Source organism: Microcaecilia unicolor, chromosome 9, assembly GCF_901765095.1.
Source record: "Microcaecilia unicolor chromosome 9, aMicUni1.1, whole genome shotgun sequence".
In the NCBI taxonomy this organism is placed as follows: Eukaryota; Metazoa; Chordata; class Amphibia; order Gymnophiona; family Siphonopidae; genus Microcaecilia; species Microcaecilia unicolor.
The window spans coordinates 2,106,771-2,126,455 of record NC_044039.1 but is presented as its reverse complement, the minus strand read 5'-3'; the positions used below and the strand labels follow the sequence as shown (position 1 = coordinate 2,126,455).

At 44.6% G+C, this 19,685-nt stretch overlaps 1 protein-coding gene across 4 annotated transcripts in view; it reads left to right on the top strand.

Moving 5' to 3' along the window:
* Window positions 1-19,685, top strand: part of PLEKHA5 (pleckstrin homology domain containing A5) — a 278,604-nt gene that overhangs the window by 180,099 nt on the left and 78,820 nt on the right. For all 4 annotated transcript variants that reach the window (XM_030214050.1, XM_030214049.1, XM_030214048.1 and 1 more), the window contains exons 9-10: window positions 3,530-3,645; window positions 11,971-12,441. In XM_030214050.1, coding sequence (XP_030069910.1) covers window positions 3,530-3,645; window positions 11,971-12,441 — 587 coding nt within the window. The remainder of the gene's footprint in view (window positions 1-3,529; window positions 3,646-11,970; window positions 12,442-19,685) is intronic.

The following is a 19,685-nucleotide window of genomic DNA, read 5'->3' as shown; positions in this document are numbered from 1 at the left end:
GAAGTTGGTCCCTCCAAGAACGCGATCTACAGATCAATCTTCTGGAGTTGCGAGCGATCTGGAACGCTCTGAAAGGCTTTCAGAGATCGGCTGTCCCACCAAATTATCCAAATTCAGACAGACAATCAGGTTGCCATGTACTATGTCAACAAGCAGGGGGGCACCGGATCTCGCCCCCTGTGTCAGGAAGCCGTCAGCATGTGGCTCTGGGCTCGCCGTCAGGGCATGGTGCTCCAAGCCACATATCTGGCAGGCGTAAACAACAGTCTGGCCGACAGGTTGAGCAGGATTATGCAACCTCACGAGTGGTCGCTCAATTCCCGTGTGGTGCGACAGATCTTCCAGGCGTGGGGCACCCCCCTGGTGGATCTCTTCGCATCTCAAGTGAACCACAAGGTCCCTCAGTTCTGTTCCAGGCTTCAGGCCCACGGCAGACTGGCGTCGGATGCCTTCCTCCTGGATTGGGGGGAAGGTCTGCTGTATGCTTATCCTCCCATACCTCTGGTGGGGAAGACTTTGTTGAAACTCAAGCAAGACCGAGGCACCATGATTCTGATTGCTCCCTTTTGGCCGCGTCAGATCTGGTTCCCTCTTCTTCTGGAGTTATCCTCCGAAGAACCGTGGAGATTGGAGTGTTTTCCGACCCTCATCACGCAGGACGACGGGGCTCTTCTGCATCCCAACCTCCAGTCCCTGGCTCTCACGGCCTGGATGTTGAGGGCGTAGACTTTGCCTCTTTGGGTCTGCCAGAGGGTGTCTCCCGCATCTTGCTTGCTTCCAGGAAAGACTCCACTAAGAGAAGTTACTTCTTTCATTGGAGGAGGTTTGCCGTCTGGTGTGACAGCAAGGCCCTAGATCCTCGCTCTTGTCCTACACAGACCCTGCTTGAATACCTTCTGCACTTGTCTGAGTCTGGTCTCAAGACCAACTCCGTAAGGGTTCACCTTAGTGCAATCAGTGCATACCATTACCAAGTGGAAGGTAAGCCGATCTCAGGACAGCCTTTAGTTGTTCGCTTCATGAGAGGTTTGCTTTTGTCAAAGCCCCCTGTCAAGCCTCCTACAGTGTCATGGGATCTCAATGTCGTTCTCACCCAGCTGATGAAACCTCCTTTTGAGCCACTGAATTCCTGCCATCCGAAGTACTTGACCTGGAAGGTCATTTTCTTGGTGGCAGTTACTTCGGCTCGTAGAGTCAGCGAGCTTCAGGCCCTGGTAGCCCAGGCCCCTTACACCAAATTTCATCACAACAGAGTAGTCCTCCGCACTCACCCTAAGTTTCTGCCAAAGGTCGTGTCGGAGTTCCATCTGAACCAGTCAATTGTCTTGCCAACATTCTTTCCCCGTCCTCATTCCTGCCCTGCTGAACGTCAGCTGCACACATTGGACTGCAAGAGAGCATTGGCCTTCTACCTGGAGCGGACACAGCCCACCAGACAGTCCGCCCAATTGTTTGTTTCTTTTGACCCCAATAGGAGGGGAGTGGCTGTAGGGAAACGCACCATATCCAATTGGCTAGCAGATTGCATTTCCTTCACTTACGCCCAGGCGGGGCTGGCTCTTGAGGGTCATGTCACGGCTCATAATGTCAGAGCCATGGCTGCGTCGGTAGCCCACTTGAAGTCAGCCTCCATTGAAGAAATTTGCAAAGCTGCGACGTGGTCATCTGTCCACACATTCACATCTCATTACTGCCTGCAGCAGGATACCCGACGCGACAGTCGGTTCGGGCAGTCAGTTCTTCAGAACCTGTTTGGGCTTTAGGATCCAACTCCACCCCCCGAGGGCCCTGTTTGTTCTGTTCCAGGCTGCACTCTCAGTTAGTTGGTAAATTTTTTAGGTCAATCTCAGTTATGTCCTCGCCGTTGCGAGGTCCAATTGACCATGGTTGTTGTTTTGAGTGAGCCTGGGGGCTAGGGATACCCCATCAGTGAGAACAAGCAGCCTGCTTGTCCTCGGAGAAAGCGAATGCTACATACCTGTAGAAGGTATTCTCCGAGGACAGCAGGCTGATTGTTCTCACAAACCCGCCCGCCTCCCCTTTGGAGTTGTGTCTTCCCTTGAAGTGTATTGTCTTGCTACATACTGGACTGGCCGGCTCGAGCCGGTTTCGGGCGGGAAGACGGCCGCGCATGCGCGGTGCGCGCGGGCGCGCAAGGGCTAGCAAAGGACTTTGCTAGTGAAGTTTCCGATTGGAGGGGCTGCCGTGGACGTCACCCATCAGTGAGAACAATCAGCCTGCTGTCCTCGGAGAATACCTTCTACAGGTATGTAGCATTCGCTTTCTCTGCATGTTTTCACCCTGTAGTTACATGTTCAGCCGCAGCTTTTGAAGAGTTCTTTTAGGTAGGGCCCACGTACAATAAAGTGACTTAGTGTAACTGAGCAAGAAAAATTGCATTTTTCAAATAAAATGCAAGATCCTTCCGCAGCAAGAAGTCATGAAGATGCTAAATTTCTGTAAATGAAAAAATGCTTTTCACTGTAGTTATAGTTTGGGACTCCAGTGTGAGAAAAGTGTTGAGCAGAGTAAACGTCCAGGGGGGTTTAAGTAAATATTAGAGGATCAGAAGGAGCAGATAATGAAGAGCTACAATACGGATAGCGACACAGCCCAGAGTCAGGACTGTGGTGGGAAAACTAGACCCAGAGATGGACATGAGCCAGGTTAGCAATATCACAGCAAGAGGGAAGAAGTGAGAACAGGTACGCCTCGTGTTCTGGATCCAGGTTGTAGAATTTCCCTTGGTTCAGGTGGCATACGTTATGGAAATCTTGTTATGATTTGCTTTCTTTGTGTGATATAAATCAGTGCGAGGCTGTCTGAAGTATTCCTGCAGGAGGGCCTTGTCCTTCTGTAACCTCTTTCCGTACTGACAGTCCTGCTCCTGCTGGTTTTTCTGCCTGTATCAGCAGCAAATCAGATTTACATTCTGTTTGTCTTTAAATTAAACTGGAGGTGAATGCCAAACCTTGCAGTTGTTTCAGCAGGCCGTCATCATTATTCCACCAGTAAATAAATAAACAAATAATGAATATGTTAAAAAAGAAAAACCCCAAACCTTCTTTGAGATAATTATGGGCAGAACAGCTACAAATTCAAACCACATAAAACACGCCGTACTGAGTAATTCTGCATTTTCTTGGCCATCCTGGGTTCAGGAATGAGAAATCTGGGAGTCAGCTGTGTTCAGATTAGTGCTTCTAATCATTAGCCAGCAAAACCTGACATGGAGCTAGTCGGAGAAAGTGTCGCATCCTTACTGATCTCTTAATGGGAGAGTGAAAGGACTGGTGGGGAGTAAAGCGACCAAAGCACTTCGCTATCACGTTTCAGCTTGCGCTGCGGAGAAAAGGCTTCTACTGAGCCACTGCTGTCACCTCAAACATACTTTCTTCTGTTTGTAGCACTGGAAACATAAAATTGGTTTTGGAAAACATAACATCACAGCCTACTACAGCCAGTTTCTTCTCTTTTCTTTTACAGAATCTTGTAATGTTGTTTCAATGAACCTATCATTTCCAATCAGGCAACCCACCCAAACATGCGGACCTATTATTTCTGCACAGATACAGCCAAAGAAATGGAGTCGTGGATAAAAGCCATGACAGATGCAGCCCTCGTGCAGACAGAACCTGCTAAAAGGTAAATTGGGTTTATTTAACATAATTTGTTTGCCAATAAAAGGTTTGGCCCTTCTGCTCAGCGGCGTAGCCACGGGTCGGCCGGGGCCCACCCAAAATCAGTGCTGCATTGTTGTGGCTGGCAGGGATCCGAAAGCCCTGCCACTCCAGCCGAAATCTTCCTCTCAGCAAAAAGAGTCTTTCCACCCTGTGCGGTCAGCTGCAGCGTTCTTGAGACCCTACCACCCCACCCCTCGCAAATGCTCAGTTTGGCAGCAACACTGCTGGCAGGAACACGGGGTGTAAGTTATCTTTCTGCCGGGAGGAGGTCTTCGGCTGGCGGATCCTCACCAGCTCAGGTATTTCTTTTCTTTGGGGATTTGGCGGTGGGTGGGCAGCGGTAAGGAACAGATGAATCTTCGGGCCCACCCTCCTGGGGCTTAGACCCACTGTAAATCGACACTCTGGCTATGCCACTGCTTCTGCTTTGTCAGACTGCTGTTGAGTAATTTGTGAGAGTTTGCCTGTGCCAATTTACTGAATTTCACAGTTGTGAAAGTTACTAAAATAGGAGTTTTCAAAATCTTGAAATGCTAGTACGAGTAGAGGAGTGGCCTAGTGGTTAGGGTGGTGGACTTTGGTCCTGAGGAACTGAGTTGGATTCCCACTTCAGGCACAGGCAGCTCCTTGTGACTCTGGGCAAGTCACTTAACCCTCCATTGCCCCATGTAAGCCGCATTGAGCCTGCCATGAGTGGGAAAGCGCGGGGTACAAATGTAACAAAAATAAAATAGATACTATTGGAGATTCTACATGGAATGTTGCTACTATTGGAGATTCTACATGGAATGTTGCTATTCCACTAGCAACATTCCATGTGGAAGGCTGCGCAGGCTTCTGTGAGTCTGACGTCCTGCACGTCAGACTCACAGAAGCAGAAGCCTGCGCGGCCACATTGGTGATCTGCAAGGGCCGACTTCTACATGGAATGTTGCTAGTGGAATAGCAACATTCCATGTAGAATCTCAAATAGTAGCAACAGTGGAGGAGTGGCCTAGTGGTTAGGGTGGTGGACTTTGGTCCTGAGGAACTGAGTTCCATTCCCACTTCAGGCACAGGCAGCTCCTTGTGACTCTGGGCAAGTCATTTAACCCTCCATTGCCCCATGTAAGCTGCATTGAACCTGCCATGAGTGGGAAAGCGCAGGGTACAAATGTAACAAAAATAAAATAGATACTATTGGAGATTCTACATGGAATGTTGCTACTATTGGAGATTCTACATGGAATGTTGCTACTATTGGAGATTCTACATGGAATGTTGCTATTCCACTAGCAACATTCCATGTGGAAGGCTGCGCAGGCTTCTGTGAGTCTGACGTCCAACTGAAGTATCTGTGAATTTTTTTCTGTTGATACTGATGCTTCTTGTATATCTGAAAGTATAGTATGTACATTGGCAACTCCATCTTTAAGTTTTTGGGACCCAAATGTGTCTTTAAAAGTAATTTAAAGAGAGAAGTTCACCTCTGTTATTTTGATGGATATGAGCACAGCAGTCGTGGCTTGGTTTTGAAAGGTGGTATCGGTGTATCTTGATAGGTGCCATTCTTGCAGCTATTATTTTTTTCTCTGACCTAAGGGAAACCACAAGTATTTTCCCAAAGTTTACAGTTTGGAATCATTGCAGAAAGAAATTTACAGGATTTTTTTTCTGGCTGAAAAATTTGCTTCATGTCATTTAACCATGGCAACTACGACACAGTCTGTGAGTCTAGAAGAAAGTGAAGTGTAGAGGTTTTATATAAGTTTGTGTGGTCTTGTCTGCTAGAAACCTTTTATTATAGACAGTGACACAGGCTGGCTAGAACTGTTCCTCACTTCAGGGGAAGTGCAGAGTAGCACAAGAGTCCCTACATTTGGGTCTTCCGTTTGACAAGGTAAAGGATTGTTACTGGCAGGAATATTTAGGAAGTAAGGTATGGGAAGAAAGGCAACACATGAACATCTGTAAAGGAATTTCTTTTCATTTCCAGCTTTCAGCCAATATGGCTCCTGGGATGATCCAGGAAACTGTAGGCTGGTGTCTCTGGCTGGTGACCCTGATATCAATACTGAGCAAAATAGTATAAATTAGTGACCATCAGCCAGGGTTTAGCAAAGGCAAGTCTTGACTTACCAATTTTCATGTTTGTTTATACCTGATAAAATAAAGGTGAGCCAGTCAGTATTGGAATTTTTAGAAGACATTTGACAAATTTGCTCATGAGAAACGTCTCAGGAAGTTAAGTCGTGGGATAGGCAGCAGTGCCTTGTTGTGAACTGAAAACTGGCTAAAAGATTGGAAACAGAAAGTAGGCGTAGATAGGCAGGTTTCCAAATGGAAAAGGGAGGCCCTAAGGGATTTTAATGGGGCTTGAGCTTAACATTTAGATGGGGAGTAGGTCTTCCCAGATTGGGTGTTAACCCCAATGACTAGTATTAGATTCTTGATATACCGTCTTTCTGTTGTATAACCAAAGTGGTTCACATATTGTATAGAAGTACCTTCTCTGTCCCTAGTGGGCTGACTGAGTTTGTGTACCTGGGACAGTGGAGGGTTAAGTGACTTGTCCAGTGTCACAAGAAGCCACGGTGGGAATTTAACCTGATTCCACTAGTTCTTAGCCCACCATGCTAACCAGTAAACTACTCGTCTACTCCAACAAATGATTGCAAATCCCGCATTTAGGATTTATTTATTTATTTAGATTTTGCTCACACCTTTTTCAGTAGTAGCTCAAGGTGAGCTACATTCAGGTACTCTGGATATTTCTCTGTCCCAGGAGGGCTCACAATCTAAGTTTGTACCTGAGGCAATGGAGGGTTAAGTGACTTGCCCAAGATCACAAGGAGCAGCAGTGGGATTTGAACCGGCCACCTCTGGATTGCAAGACCGGTGCTCTAACCACTAGGCCACTCCTCCACCCCGAAGAAGCTTGTTACTCTTTGGGGTTCTACATGGAATGTTGCTACACTTTTATATTCATGGAATCTTGTTATTCTTTAGAATTCTAGAATCTTTATTTATTTGCATTTTGCTCCCACCTTTTTCAATAGTAGCTCAAGGTGAGTTACATTCAGGTACTCTGGATATTTCTCTGTCCCAGGAGGGCTCACAATCTAAGTTTGTACCTGAGGCAATGGAGGGTTAAGTGACTTGCCCAGGATCACAAGGAGCAGCAGTGGGATTTGAACCAGCCACCTCTGGATTGCAAGACCGGTGCCCTAACCACTAGGCCACTCCTCCACCCCAAAGAATCTTGTTACTCTTTGGGGTTCTTGCTACACTTTGAAATTCTGCATGGAATCTTGTCACTCTTTAGGATTCCAGAATCTTGCTATTCTTTCGGGTTCTACATGGAATATTTATTTATTTAGATTTTGCTCACACCTTTTTCAGTAGTAGCTCAAGGTGAGTTACATTCAGGTACTCTGGATATTTCTCTGTCCCAGGAGGGCTCACAATCTAAGTTTGTACCTGAGGCAATGGAGGGTTGAGTGACTTGCCCATGATCACAAGGAGCAGCAGTGGGATTTGAACTGGCCACCTCTGGATTGCAAGACCGGTACTCTAACCACTAGGCCACTCCAGGATTGCAACCTGCACACACTGTCAATGTAGTTGTCAACTCGCTGCTCCAGTAATTGTGTAATTTCTGTAGTAGTCACTATAATAGTGTGGCAGCCACAGAAAGTTTGATAAGGGCTGATCTGGAAAAAGAGCAATGAGTGAGGTGGTCAGATCTGGAGATGACACAATAGAATTCAAAGTCATTAAAATGGTTGAGTACTGCTTGGATTTACAGAAGGATCTTGTGAGAGTAGGAGACCTGGGTATCTGAATGGCAGATGAAATGTCATGTGTGCAGATGGGCAAAATAATCCCACTGCAGGTACAAAAGACTGGGTTCTGAATTCACACTGAAGAAAAGACTCTTCACTCATCAAAGTTTGGAAATATTCTTTCCAGAGTGCCATTGCTGCTGAAAAAGCAAAGAGAATTTTAGAGATTATTGGAAAAGGAATAGAGAACCGAGCTGAGACTATCTGTAGAAGTCCTTGGAGCAACTGCACTTTGAGTACCGTGTGCAGTTCTAGCTGCCCAACTTAAAAAGAATAGAGCAGAACTAGAAGAGGTTCGGAGAAGGGCAACAAAAATAAGTGATAGAACAGCTCCGTTATGAAGAGAGGTTAAACAGGTTAGGGCTCTTGAGCTAGGAGAAGACGATGGAGAGGGGATATCAGGTGGGTGCAGCGGGCTAAATAGGGAATGCTTGTTTAACCTGTCAGACACCAAACAAACAAGAGGACACACTCCATGAAACTAAAGATCGTGAGCTGTGAAATTCATTGCCAAAGGGTGTGGTCAAGGCAGCCACATAGAGGTGGGATTTGCTGTGTTATTGCAAACTCAACTGGCCCCTGCTGTTGATACTGCTGGGCTGGACGGACCTTGACCTGACACAGCATGGCTTTCTTTATGTTCTTACGCATTTAAAAATCTTCCATTCGATGCTTTGGCAAATGATCTCAAAACCAAGTGCTTACCAGAGTGGTAGGCCGTTGGCAAAGAACAGGGCAGCAATTCTGTTGGCTGGCAGGGCCTTTCCAGTAGGCGTATAGTGTGATTAGCAAGATGTAATGAGTGCTAAATATTTCATTATGAAATGTCATCTTGTTTTAGTTTTTAGACAGATTGAAAATGTTCTCTTTATTTTAAGGACTGAGCTGGATATCTGTGAAAAGTTGTTGTTTTTTTTTTGGTCATTCTATCTCCCTGTTTGTGATTCTTTGCCAACTTACTCCCAACAAGTTAATGACGGGTTGGCTGAAACCTGTCCTCTATGAGGAATACCCAGTGCATCATGACTGACTTCTAGATAGGAGTATCAGCTTATAGTTTATAATATTTCAAAAGGAAATCCTACCTGCAATATCAACCTACTTAGTACATAAATGTTTTGTTTTTATTAATTATTTTGAAAAATAAAAAGGGCATCAGTTTTCTACAGACACCATAGGAATATATGGGTGTATCTAGCATTTAACGTGCACTGAAAACAGCGTGCCCCTTTGTAAAAGACCCCCATAGAGGGGCATAATCGAAAGGGGCGCCCAGGTTTTGCCGGGTTTTTGAAGCCTGGATTGGCCGCTGTCGGAGACAGGATGCTGGGCTTGATGGACCCTTGGTCTTTCCCAGTATGGCGGTGCTTATGTCCGCGCAGGACATCCCGACGAAGGGGCGGGGAAACCCGTATTATCGAAACAAGATGGGCATCCATCTTTCGTTTCGATAATATGGTCGGGGATGCCCAAATCTTGACATTTAGGTCGTCCCTAGAGATGGTCGCCTTAGACTTGGTTTCTGATTTTCGGCAATAATGGAAACTAAGGACGCCCATCTCAGAAACGACCAAATGCAAGACCTTTGGTCGTGGGAGGGGCCAGCATTCATAGTGCACTGGTCCCCCTCACATGCCAGGACACCAACCGGGCACCATAGGGGACACTGCAGTGTACTTCAGAAAAAGCTCCCAGGTACAAAGCTCCCTTACCTTGTGTGCTGAGCCCTACAAAACCCACTACCTACAACTGTACACCACTACCATAGCCCTTATGGGTGAAGGGGGGTACCTAGATGTGGGTACAGTGGGTTTCTGATGGGTTTCTGATGGGTTTTGGAGGGCTCACATTTACCACCACAAGTGTAACAGGTAGAGGGGGGATGGGCCTGGGTCCGCCTGTCTGAAGTGCACTGCACCCACTAAAACTGCTCCAGGGACCTGCATACTGCTGTGATGGACCTGAGTTATGACATTTGAGGCTTTCAAAAAATAATTTTAAAGTTCTTTTTTGAGGGTGGGAGGGGCTTAGTGACCACTGGGGGAGTAAGGGGAGGTTATCCCCGATTCCCTCTGGTGGTCATCTGGTCAGTTCGGGCACTCTTTTGTCGCTTGGTCGTAAGAAAAACTGGACCACTGGACCAGGTAAAGTTGACCAAGTGCTCGTTAGGGACACCCTTTTTTTCCATTATGGGTCGAGGACACCCAAGACCCGCCTCCGACACGCCCCCGTGAACTTTGGTCGTCCCCGCGTCGGAAAGCAGTTGGGGATGCCCAAAATTGGCTTTCGATTATGCCAATTTGGGCGACCCTATGAGAAGGACGACCATATTCCGATTTGTGTCGAAAGATGGGAGTCCTTATCTTTCGAAAATAAGCCTGATAGTGTACTTTTCCAGGTTGGAATTGTAGAGTGGGTGAGGTGGAAGAAGCAGGATGGAAAGGTTTGGGGGGTTGGGGAGCAGTATATAGAAAAAGAATGGAATAGTTTAAAGAAGTCGGACAATAATTGGAATTTCTTTTACAGTGAAGTCCCATGACCTCTTGTTGCTGAAGAAACTCTCTGGATGCCCTTTTTAATTTTCAATATAATAAAAAAATAAAACCTTTTATGTACTAAATGGGTTGATATACCATGTAGGCCTTTGATCTCCTCCATTTGAAATACTGTTTCTAGTGACATGTGAAATTTTTAACTACCCCTGAATTAGTTTTGAGGGTTTTTAATTTATCCCAAGCATTGAGTACTAGCTAGAGACGTAACCCTGTAGAGTTCCATTCTTTTGAGGCTTTTGGTTCTGACTTCTTAAATGTGCCTGTTCTGCCCCCATTCAATGGGGCAGCTTGTGCTATCTGTGTTGTAACAGATTACATATCTGTATATTTATTGAGCTGTGTATATGAATTAGATCCTTTATTTCTGCAGTCCTCTGTGATTAGCCTTTATGAGCACCTGTGTTCTGCTCGCAATGTCTTTATGGCGCTGTGTTGCTGCTTGCCTCAGGGCATGCTGGGAAGAGCAGAATTCCCCCCCCCCCCCCCCCCCCCCCGTCCCTCTGATTGCTGTCTGTGAGAGAATTGAGAGAGATGGTAGGTTTGCTTAGGTCATAGATCTAGCATTTAGATGGCCTGAGCCCTCCATGCTGAGGCAGTAAACTACTGCTTGTTTTTTAGTCTCAGGGTAGTAAGTCTTAGTGGGTTTTTTTTTACCTGTGTAGCTGTGAAGTTATCAGTGCTGCTGCTGTGATTTCTGTTAGTCCCGTGTTTCAGTATTCAAATTACCGGGCACTGGCGGTTCTTCTTCCCTGGGAGAAGGGCTAATCACAGACACAGACTCACTCTGTATGTACAGAATCTCTAATCCTTCGCAGTGCAACTGTAAGTGTTTTGTTTTATTGTGTCATCAACTGAATTGAGTAAAGAGTGGGATTAAGGGTTGGAGTTTATTCTTGGTAACTAGCAACCCCAGGTTTAAGTCTCTGAATAGCCTCGGTAAAGTACACTGAGTTTAGGAACATACTCAGTACATAACACTGAGTCAAGTTCAGATGAGTGCCATACAACAGCACCAGCAAGAAGAAATTATATGTTTGCCAGTTGCCCTCTTTTAAAGGAAGAGAACAAAAAGGTTTGTTTGTTTTTTTTTTGGGGGGGGGGGGGGTAGTATTTACCTGATTTGTGATCTCGAGTGTGAATACAGCAAGGAAGGTGAACAGAGTGCAAAAGTACTGTCAATTTTATCTTTTCTGTGAGAGGACAACACAGGAGGCTGAGTTTTCCCTCTTCTGATAAAATAGAAGTGGTGATCCTGATGTGGAATCTCTGCAGTACAAACGAAAGGACAGCGGTGACCGCCAGCAAAGAAATGATGCAGCCAAAGAGTCCAACTCGGTGTGATCATAATTTTATTGGTGGTAAAAAAAATGCTGATCCAACACAGCTGTGTTTCGACATATGTTGCCTGTGTCAGGGTTTCTTGTAAGAGACGCCGTCATTCTGACAGTAGGCATAGCACTTTCGTTTCGGAGAAAGAAAGTTCCAAATTGATGTGTGTTTGATGCTGGCATATAAGCACTGTCTCTGAAAAAATGACAGACCCCTGACGCAGGTGACATATGCTGAAGCATGGCCAGGTCTGATCAGGGTTGTTTTTTACCAATAATTTTTTACCAATAAAATTGTGATCACACTGAGTTGGACTTGACATCACCGCTGTCTTTTCATGCCCCCCCCCCCCCCCCCCCCCCCCCCCCCCCCGCCCCATGGAGACTTTCCTCCTGTTGCTTCCTGAGCTCTGCAGCCCACAATTTAGGAGGACATTGTGTGCCAGAAGGATTGATTCAGCCTTCGGCATTCAAATCCAGAGGAGATTCTGAGTTTTAATTCGGAGTAAATTCAACATATTTTTGTTTCATGTGTACGGCCAGTGAACATTTTGTAATTAGCTTTTTTGTTTGTTTGTAGAATGGACAAGGTGAAGCCTGAAAATGTGCTACTCCAGGAAGTTAATAATATCTCGAACCACAAGATGCTGATTAAACCAGATGTACAAAATAACCAAAAAAACAAAGATGTGAACAAAATAGAGGAAAAGAAAGCACTGGAAGCGGAAAAATACGGCTTTCAGAAGGATGGGCAGGACCGGCCCTTAACCAAAATTAACAGTGTAAAACTGCATCTTTCCGGCTCTGAGCAGGAGGACTTAACGCAAAGCACAGCCCACGCAGGGCCGTACAGGCTTGCTCACATCAACGGGCCTGAAAGCAAAGGCAGCGATGGGCAGTTGGTAGAGGTCGGCAGTGGAGATCACAAGAAAAGCTTCTCGCAGCAGGCCGAATGCAACCGAGTTGTCCAGAGGACCGACTCCATGCTGCAGCTGGAGCAGTGGATTAGGGGGCAGAGAGAGAAGGGAGCTGATGATGACACCAGAGTATGGTGAGTTTGGGGGAAACTGGACTTGCTCGCTGCCAGGTGTGATCCGTCACGCAGCTGTACTGAATCGGTTCTTCAGAAAATCTGTGTTAGACTTGTGGGACTCCTTTCTGAAGAGTCGATTCATAAGTATTGCCATACTGGGAAAAACCAAAGGTCCATCAAGCCCAGCATCCTGTTTCCAACAGTGGTCAATCCAGGTCACAAATACCTGGCAAGATCCCGAAAACGTTCAATACATTTTATGCTGCTTATTCCAGAAATAAGCAGTGGATTTTCCCCAAATCAATTTAATAATGGTCTATGGACTTTTCCTTTAGGAAGTCACCCAAACCTTATTTAAACTCCGCTAAGCTAACCGCCTTTACCACATTCTCTGGTAACGAATTCCAGAGTTGAGTGAAGAAAACTTTTCTCCGATTCGTTTTAAATTTACTACATGGTAGCTTCATCGCGTGCCCCCTAGTCCTAGTATTTTTGGAAAGCGTAAACAGATGCTTCACATCTACCCGTTCAACTCCACTCATTATTTTATAGATTCAGCAGAGCTGCCTGACGGAACACATCTGGCAGAGAGCAGATGCAAGCAAGGATTTTGCGTCTAGGTTTCCTGCCTTTCTCCTTATATTTTGTCCATGTTTTTTTTAAATTAGGAGCGTTTTAATGCTTGCACAGAGTAATAATGTGTATGTATATATATATATATAATAATAAATTGACTTAAATAGATAAATAATTTAAAATCACCCAATTTATTTGTCTGTGCTTCTATATTTAGTAACAAGAACTAGGAAAGGTTGAATTAGCTCGGTTTCAAAAATTGTGAGCACCTGGACCAAGGCTTCAGTACTGTGGCCCTTTGGTATTGCATTGAAAAACTTCATATCAGAAGTCCTGATGATAATGATGAAATGTTGGGTTTTTTTTGATGAACAGTGCTTACCATCGCCTAGGAGTGAGGCAAGAGGAAGGGCTGGTATTAGAAATACTATAGAGCACAATCTTTGTCCTCCCCAAGGCCTTATTCCAGAAGACTTTTTCTCCTCCTATGCTTCCCAGTTTCCAGGCTTAGACTCCTTCCTGACTCTAGACTCCTTCCTGACTCTGATCTCCAGGCCTTGAACCTTTCCCCTGTCCCCGTTTCTTTCCTGCTGCTTCCTGGTTCCCGGTTCTTTCTGCTTTCTCTAATATGTGTTTGCTCTCGGTCAGTCAGTGTTCTGTCCTCTACCTTTGGACAGTTCTGCCTTTAATGTGGACCTTTGACCTCCGCTGCCTTTATCTTGGACCTTTGACCTCCGCTGTCAACAATGATGTGATGCCATTTTCTGTGCTATAAGGCAGTTGTGTACGTAGGTTTTAATTTTTGTTTTTATGTGAACAGTTTGGAAGATGTAACATGTCTTAGGCTTAGTGATGGATCTGAAATAGAGCAGTGGCCTGGCTTATATTTAATCACTCAGTATCAAAATGCATGTTCCAAGACACACTTTCCATCTGTTGCAAAATCACTGGTGCCAATATCTTTTATATTGGGATTCATGGTGCTAAGTTTTTGTGTTTTACAAGGCACTGGCTTCCAGATGGTTTACAGATTGTGATCAGCAGAAACATGTAAGCACTTCACTCTCAAAGTGCTGTACATACAGTTGTGCAGATGCATTGGGTTAAATCTCTTTCAAGAAAAGATTTTGAGGAAAAATGTCAAGCTGGAGCCCTCCAATTTAATTTAACATAACTTTAGCCAGCTTTATCAAGACAGTTTAAAAGCAGACAGCAATGGAAAAAAGTGATGTTACTTTTAATCTGTATTCTGTTGCAGTATTTGAGAATCCCCATAATTATAGCCCTGAACAAAGATACTTTCAGAAAAGTCAGGTCTTCAAATAATGCTTAAAAGTTCAATACAATCTATAGATCTCAACTCCTTTTCCAGCCACAGATTCCCTACCTAAATTAGGCCTGTTTCATGATGTTAGCATAAAACACATTCTTGTAGTTAGCATTGTAAATCGTATTTCTTGAGTCAAACATAAACATCTTGATGGACAGTGTAAAAATATTTGGGGCTTATGACCCTATAGAATTTTCACTGGGTCCTTGCTTTCTGAATGAGATGTGGGATCGCTTTCTCTATTGCTTTTCCCTCCACATTCTGTAATCCTTGCAGTCTGTGTATCTGCCTTTCCAGGAAACCCAACAGTACAATATTGCAGTAAGTCTACATGAGATAACATTACGGCCTGAATGACCAACTGCAAGGGCTGTGCCTTCAGGAAGGGTCTAATACAACCAATCACCTTTACATTTTAAAACATTTTGACGAAGAACCCAAATCAAGGATCTAGAAAGTCATTAGTTATAGGAACATGTAAATATTTTTGTTTTGAGTGGGTGAACGTCTTCTTTAATGCCCTGCACTGTCACTCTACTGCCTCTGTCATTTATATTTATTTATTTATTTATTTATTTGGTACATTTATATCCCATAAGAGCGGGCTCAATGTGGCTTACAACATTACAAAAGGTTACAATACAGAGTGGCTGCAGCTTCAAGAAATCAAAGGGAGGGGTAAGAACATGAGGATAAGACAAGGGTGCATGATGAGGTTGGTGCAATCGGTGGGCAGGCGGGTTCAGTCGATATGAGGAAGGTTAGGACTAAGTATTGGCAGTGGGGTAAGCTTTCTGGAATAAAAATGTCTTTAAGGGTTTCTTGAAGAGCTGGTGCTCATCAGTTTCTTTCAGCTGCCATGGTAGAACATTCCAGGATTTCGGGCTGACGTACATTATATACATTAGGATTTGAAATACTCAAGTTTCATCATTTCAAGTTTGGAAGTAGGTCTTGTCGATTGGGTTTTTATTTTTGTATTGAGAGCATCCACTCATGCTTCATCTGGTGCCTGTCAGGTTTTCTAGTGAATGAGTGGTCCTGTTAAGTCTCTCCTGTCAGAATACTGTTTTCAAATATAAAGTGAATATGTAAATTTGTACCAGTAAGAAAGTGTCAGTAGAGAGACTGATCCTGTTACCCAGTTTTAGTTGAATGAAAAATATCTCAAGTTTTGGGACACTTCTGTAGATGATCTGGCAGCTGAGAGTAGTGAATACTTGGAATGTGTTAGCAGTACAGGAGGCAGGAATTGAGACATTACATTATTTAAGTATTTATGAAATACCTGGAAAAAGTTAGCAGTGCAGAAGGCGGGAATTGAGATGTGACAGTATTTCAGTATTCATGGGATACCTAGAATGTGTTAGCGGTTCAGGAGGAGGGATTTGAGACATGACAATATTTAAGTATTCGTGGGATACCTGGAATGCGGTAGCAGTAGAGGAGACGAGAATTGAGACGTAACAGTAATCCTGAATTTGTGGGATACCTAGAATGTGTTAGCGGTACAGGAGGAGGGATTTGAGACGTGACAGTATTTGTGGGAGAATGGATGAGCAGAGATCATGACAGGTCTGTGGTGAGGCTGAGGCAGGCAAGCAATGTGTGTGTGGGGGGGGGGGGGGGGGTGACATGGCAGATTTTCTTATTTATTTCAAATTTGTTATCCTCTGCCAGTTCAATACAAGATGTTCTATGCAGGTTACAAAACTGAAAACCCAAAAAAGTAAACAAACAATAACAGAACAGTAACTAAACCTGTTGTAATGAACAACTGATGCATATGTCGAGAGACCAAACTAGTAATAGTGATGCACAGTGGTGATTGTTCAGGTACACCATGTACCTGCCCCAAAGAGGTTACCTGAGTAGGTTATCTGGGATAATGGAACATGGACGCATATGTTGATTTGTATTTTAGTCCTTTACAGTTTGGGTAATGCAGGTTTAGAAACGTTCTTGATGATTCGATGATGTTTCTAGTTGGTAAGTCGATAAGTTCGATCATGTAGGTTGGGGCCAGACCATGGATTATTTTGTGAACCAGAGTGCAAATTTTGAAGGCTATTCGTTCCTTGATTGGTAGCCAGTGCAGTATTTCGCGTAGAGGTTTAGCACTTTCGAATCTTGTCTTTCCGAAAATGAGTCTAGCTGCCGTGTTCTGTGTGGTCTGGAGTTTCCTTAAGATCTATTCTTTGCATCCCACATATATGGCATTACAGTAGTCAACATGTGATAGTGCCATTGTTTGAATTATGTTACGGAAAGTTTCCCTGGGGAAGAATTGTTTGATCCGTTTGAGTTTCCACATTGCATGGAACATTTTCTTCATGTTGGTGTCAATAGTAATTCCAAAGATCTTCAGTTTGTCCGATATTGGGAGAGTATGTTCCGGGGGTTTTATGGATGAAGGGAGGTTTGTTTTCTGGTGAGAAGAGAGAATAAGGCAGTGAGTTTTTTTCCTTGTTGAGTTTGAGTTTGAATGCTGATGTCCAGGCATCCATTAAGCTTAAACTAGTCTTTATTGCAACAGTGATTTCTGTTGGATTAGAGTTGAACGGTATGTAAATGGTGACATCATCCGCATACAGAAAAGGATTAAGATTTTGCTTGTATAGGGCATGAACAAGGGGGATCATCATCAGATTAAATAATATGGGTGAGAGAGGTGAATCCTGGGGTACTCCGCAGTCTGTACTCCATGATGGTAAATATGTTTGAGTTTGCTTTTACTTGATAGGATCTCGTGGTTAGGAAACCCTTGATGCATTTGAGTATATTCCCTCCTATGCCTATCTTGTCGAGTATTCTTAATAGTATATAGTGGTCAACCATATCGAATGCGCTTGACAAGTCGAATTGCAAGAGGAGTATGTTTTTACCTAATGCGATTTCCTTTTTGAACTTGGCTAGGAGAGTTACCAGGACAGTTTCCATGCTGTGGAGAGATATGAAGCCCAACTGTGATTCATGAAGGATTGAGAAATTGTCGATGTCAGTAAGTTGTTTAGCTACAATGCTTTCCATCAGTTTGGTTGTAAGTGGGATGAATGCCACAGGTCGGTAGTTGGTGATATCGTTAGTTTCATTTTTGGTGTCTTTTGGTAATGGTTTGAGTAGTATATTAATTTTGTCTTTGGGGAATATGCCATGTTGGAACAAGAAGTTGAGGTAGGAGGTAAGTTCAGTGATGACTTAAGGTGGGGGGGGGGGGGGGGGGGGGGTTTCATTAGATAATTGGGGCAGGTGTCCAATTGACAGTAGGCTGTAGAAATCTTATTGGTTGCTAGTGCTATTGTTTCTTGTGTGATCTGGGCGAAATTTGTCCAAGTTCGGTCGGTTGGGTATTCTTCTGAGCGTGGGTCTAGCTCATTAAGAAAGGTATCAAAGTTGGTGTAGTCCTGTGACATATTTTTGCATAGATCGACAATTTTGCCTTTGAAGTAGTTAGCAAGTTCGTCTGCTGTTGGGATTCCTGATTTTGTTGAGGACACTGGTTTTGTGTCTAGTAATTTATCCAATAGCTTGAATAACATTTTCATGTCTTTGTAGTCAGAACCTAGTTGTTCATTATAGTAGTTCCGTTTGGAACTATATACAGATTGACAAATGCTGCTGAGGACACAGAACGTATTGTTTATTTGACAACTGAGAGATTTGCATTTTATAAGAACCTTATGCTGATGGACAGAAGGGAAACCTAAGAGGACCCAGACATCTGAAACAACCGAACACTAACAGAAACATAATGTAACATTTGAATGGAAACCGATGTTCTAAGCTCAGGGTTAATTGTGACTTCCAGGTTCACTGTGACTCCACTTGCTAGCATCTCCGCCCTGCTGATTTGCTCCATCTAGGATGACAGTATGTTCGTACAGCAGCAGATTAACTGGAAGACTCGTAAAAACTGTGTCCCGCAAATGACATGACAGATTTCAATAGGCTGGAGTTGTGTTTGATGGCAACTCCAGCAGTTGGAACGTAAGGACAGAGCCAGGCGGACTTCTATGGTCTGTGTCCCAGAAACGCCAAAGAAAGACCACTATCAAGTATCTAATATCACATTCATTGTTGATTTAATCTTGAATTGATAATTAATGTGACTGTTGGGCAGACTGGATGGACCGTTCAGGTCTTTATCTGCCATCACTTACTGTGTTACTATGTAAGACCCACTTGCTTTTTCTGCTGGGGACCCAGTTTCCTACATTGTTGGCACTGCTGAGCCTAAGTTTTTCTTCATTGATAAAGTTATGAGAGACTGTTGTTCAAACCTGTCCCCATAACTCACCTGGTAACCGTGACCAAATCAATTGGTGAATTTTGACAGCCTTATTCTTAGTTCTCCTAAGCTTCTTGGAGCTTGTTAATAAAACCTTTTCTGTGTGAAAGACAAGCAACTGCTCTCAATTAGTTGGAGTTAGATAAACACACCCCCCCCCCCCCTTTCTGACCCTTCACACTAGGAAGTAAACCCTGCAGCACCACCTTTCTGACCTTCCAGACCAGGAAGTAAACTTGCAGCACCACCTTTCTGACCTTCCAGACCAGGAAGTAAACCCCGCAGCACCACCTTTCTGACCTTCCAGACCAGGAAGTAAACCCCGCAGCACCACCTTTCTGACCTTCCAGACCAGGAAGTAAACCCCGCAGCACCACCTTTCTCACCTTCCAGACCAGGAAGTAAACCCCGCAGCACCACCTTTCTCACCTTCCAGACCAGGAAGTAAATCCCGCAGCACCACCTTTCTCACCTTCCAGACCAGGAAGTAAACCCCGCAGCACCACCTTTCTCACCTTCCAGACCAGGAAGTAAACCCCGCAGCACCACCTTTCTCACCTTCCAGACCAGGAAGTAAACCCCGCAGCACCACCTTTCTCACCTTCCAGACCAGGAAGTAAATCTCGCAGCACCACCTTTCTCACCTTCCAGACCAGGAAGTAAACCCCGCAGCACCACCTTTCTGACCTTCCAGACCAGGAAGTAAATCTCGCAGCACCACCTTTCTCACCTTCCAGACCAGGAAGTAAATCTCGCAGCACCACCTTTCTCACCTTCCAGACCAGGAAGTAAACCCCGCAGCACCACCTTTCTGACCTTCCAGACCAGGAAGTAAATCTCGCAGCACCACCTTTCTCACCTTCCAGACCAGGAAGTAAACCCCGCAGCACCACCTTTCTCACCTTCCAGACCAGGAAGTAAACCCCGCAGCACCACCTTTCTCACCTTCCAGACCAGGAAGTAAACCCCGCAGCACCACCTTTCTCACCTTCCAGACCAGGAAGTAAACCCGCAGCACCACCTTTCTCACCTTCCAGACCAGGAAGTAAACCCCGCAGCACCACCTTT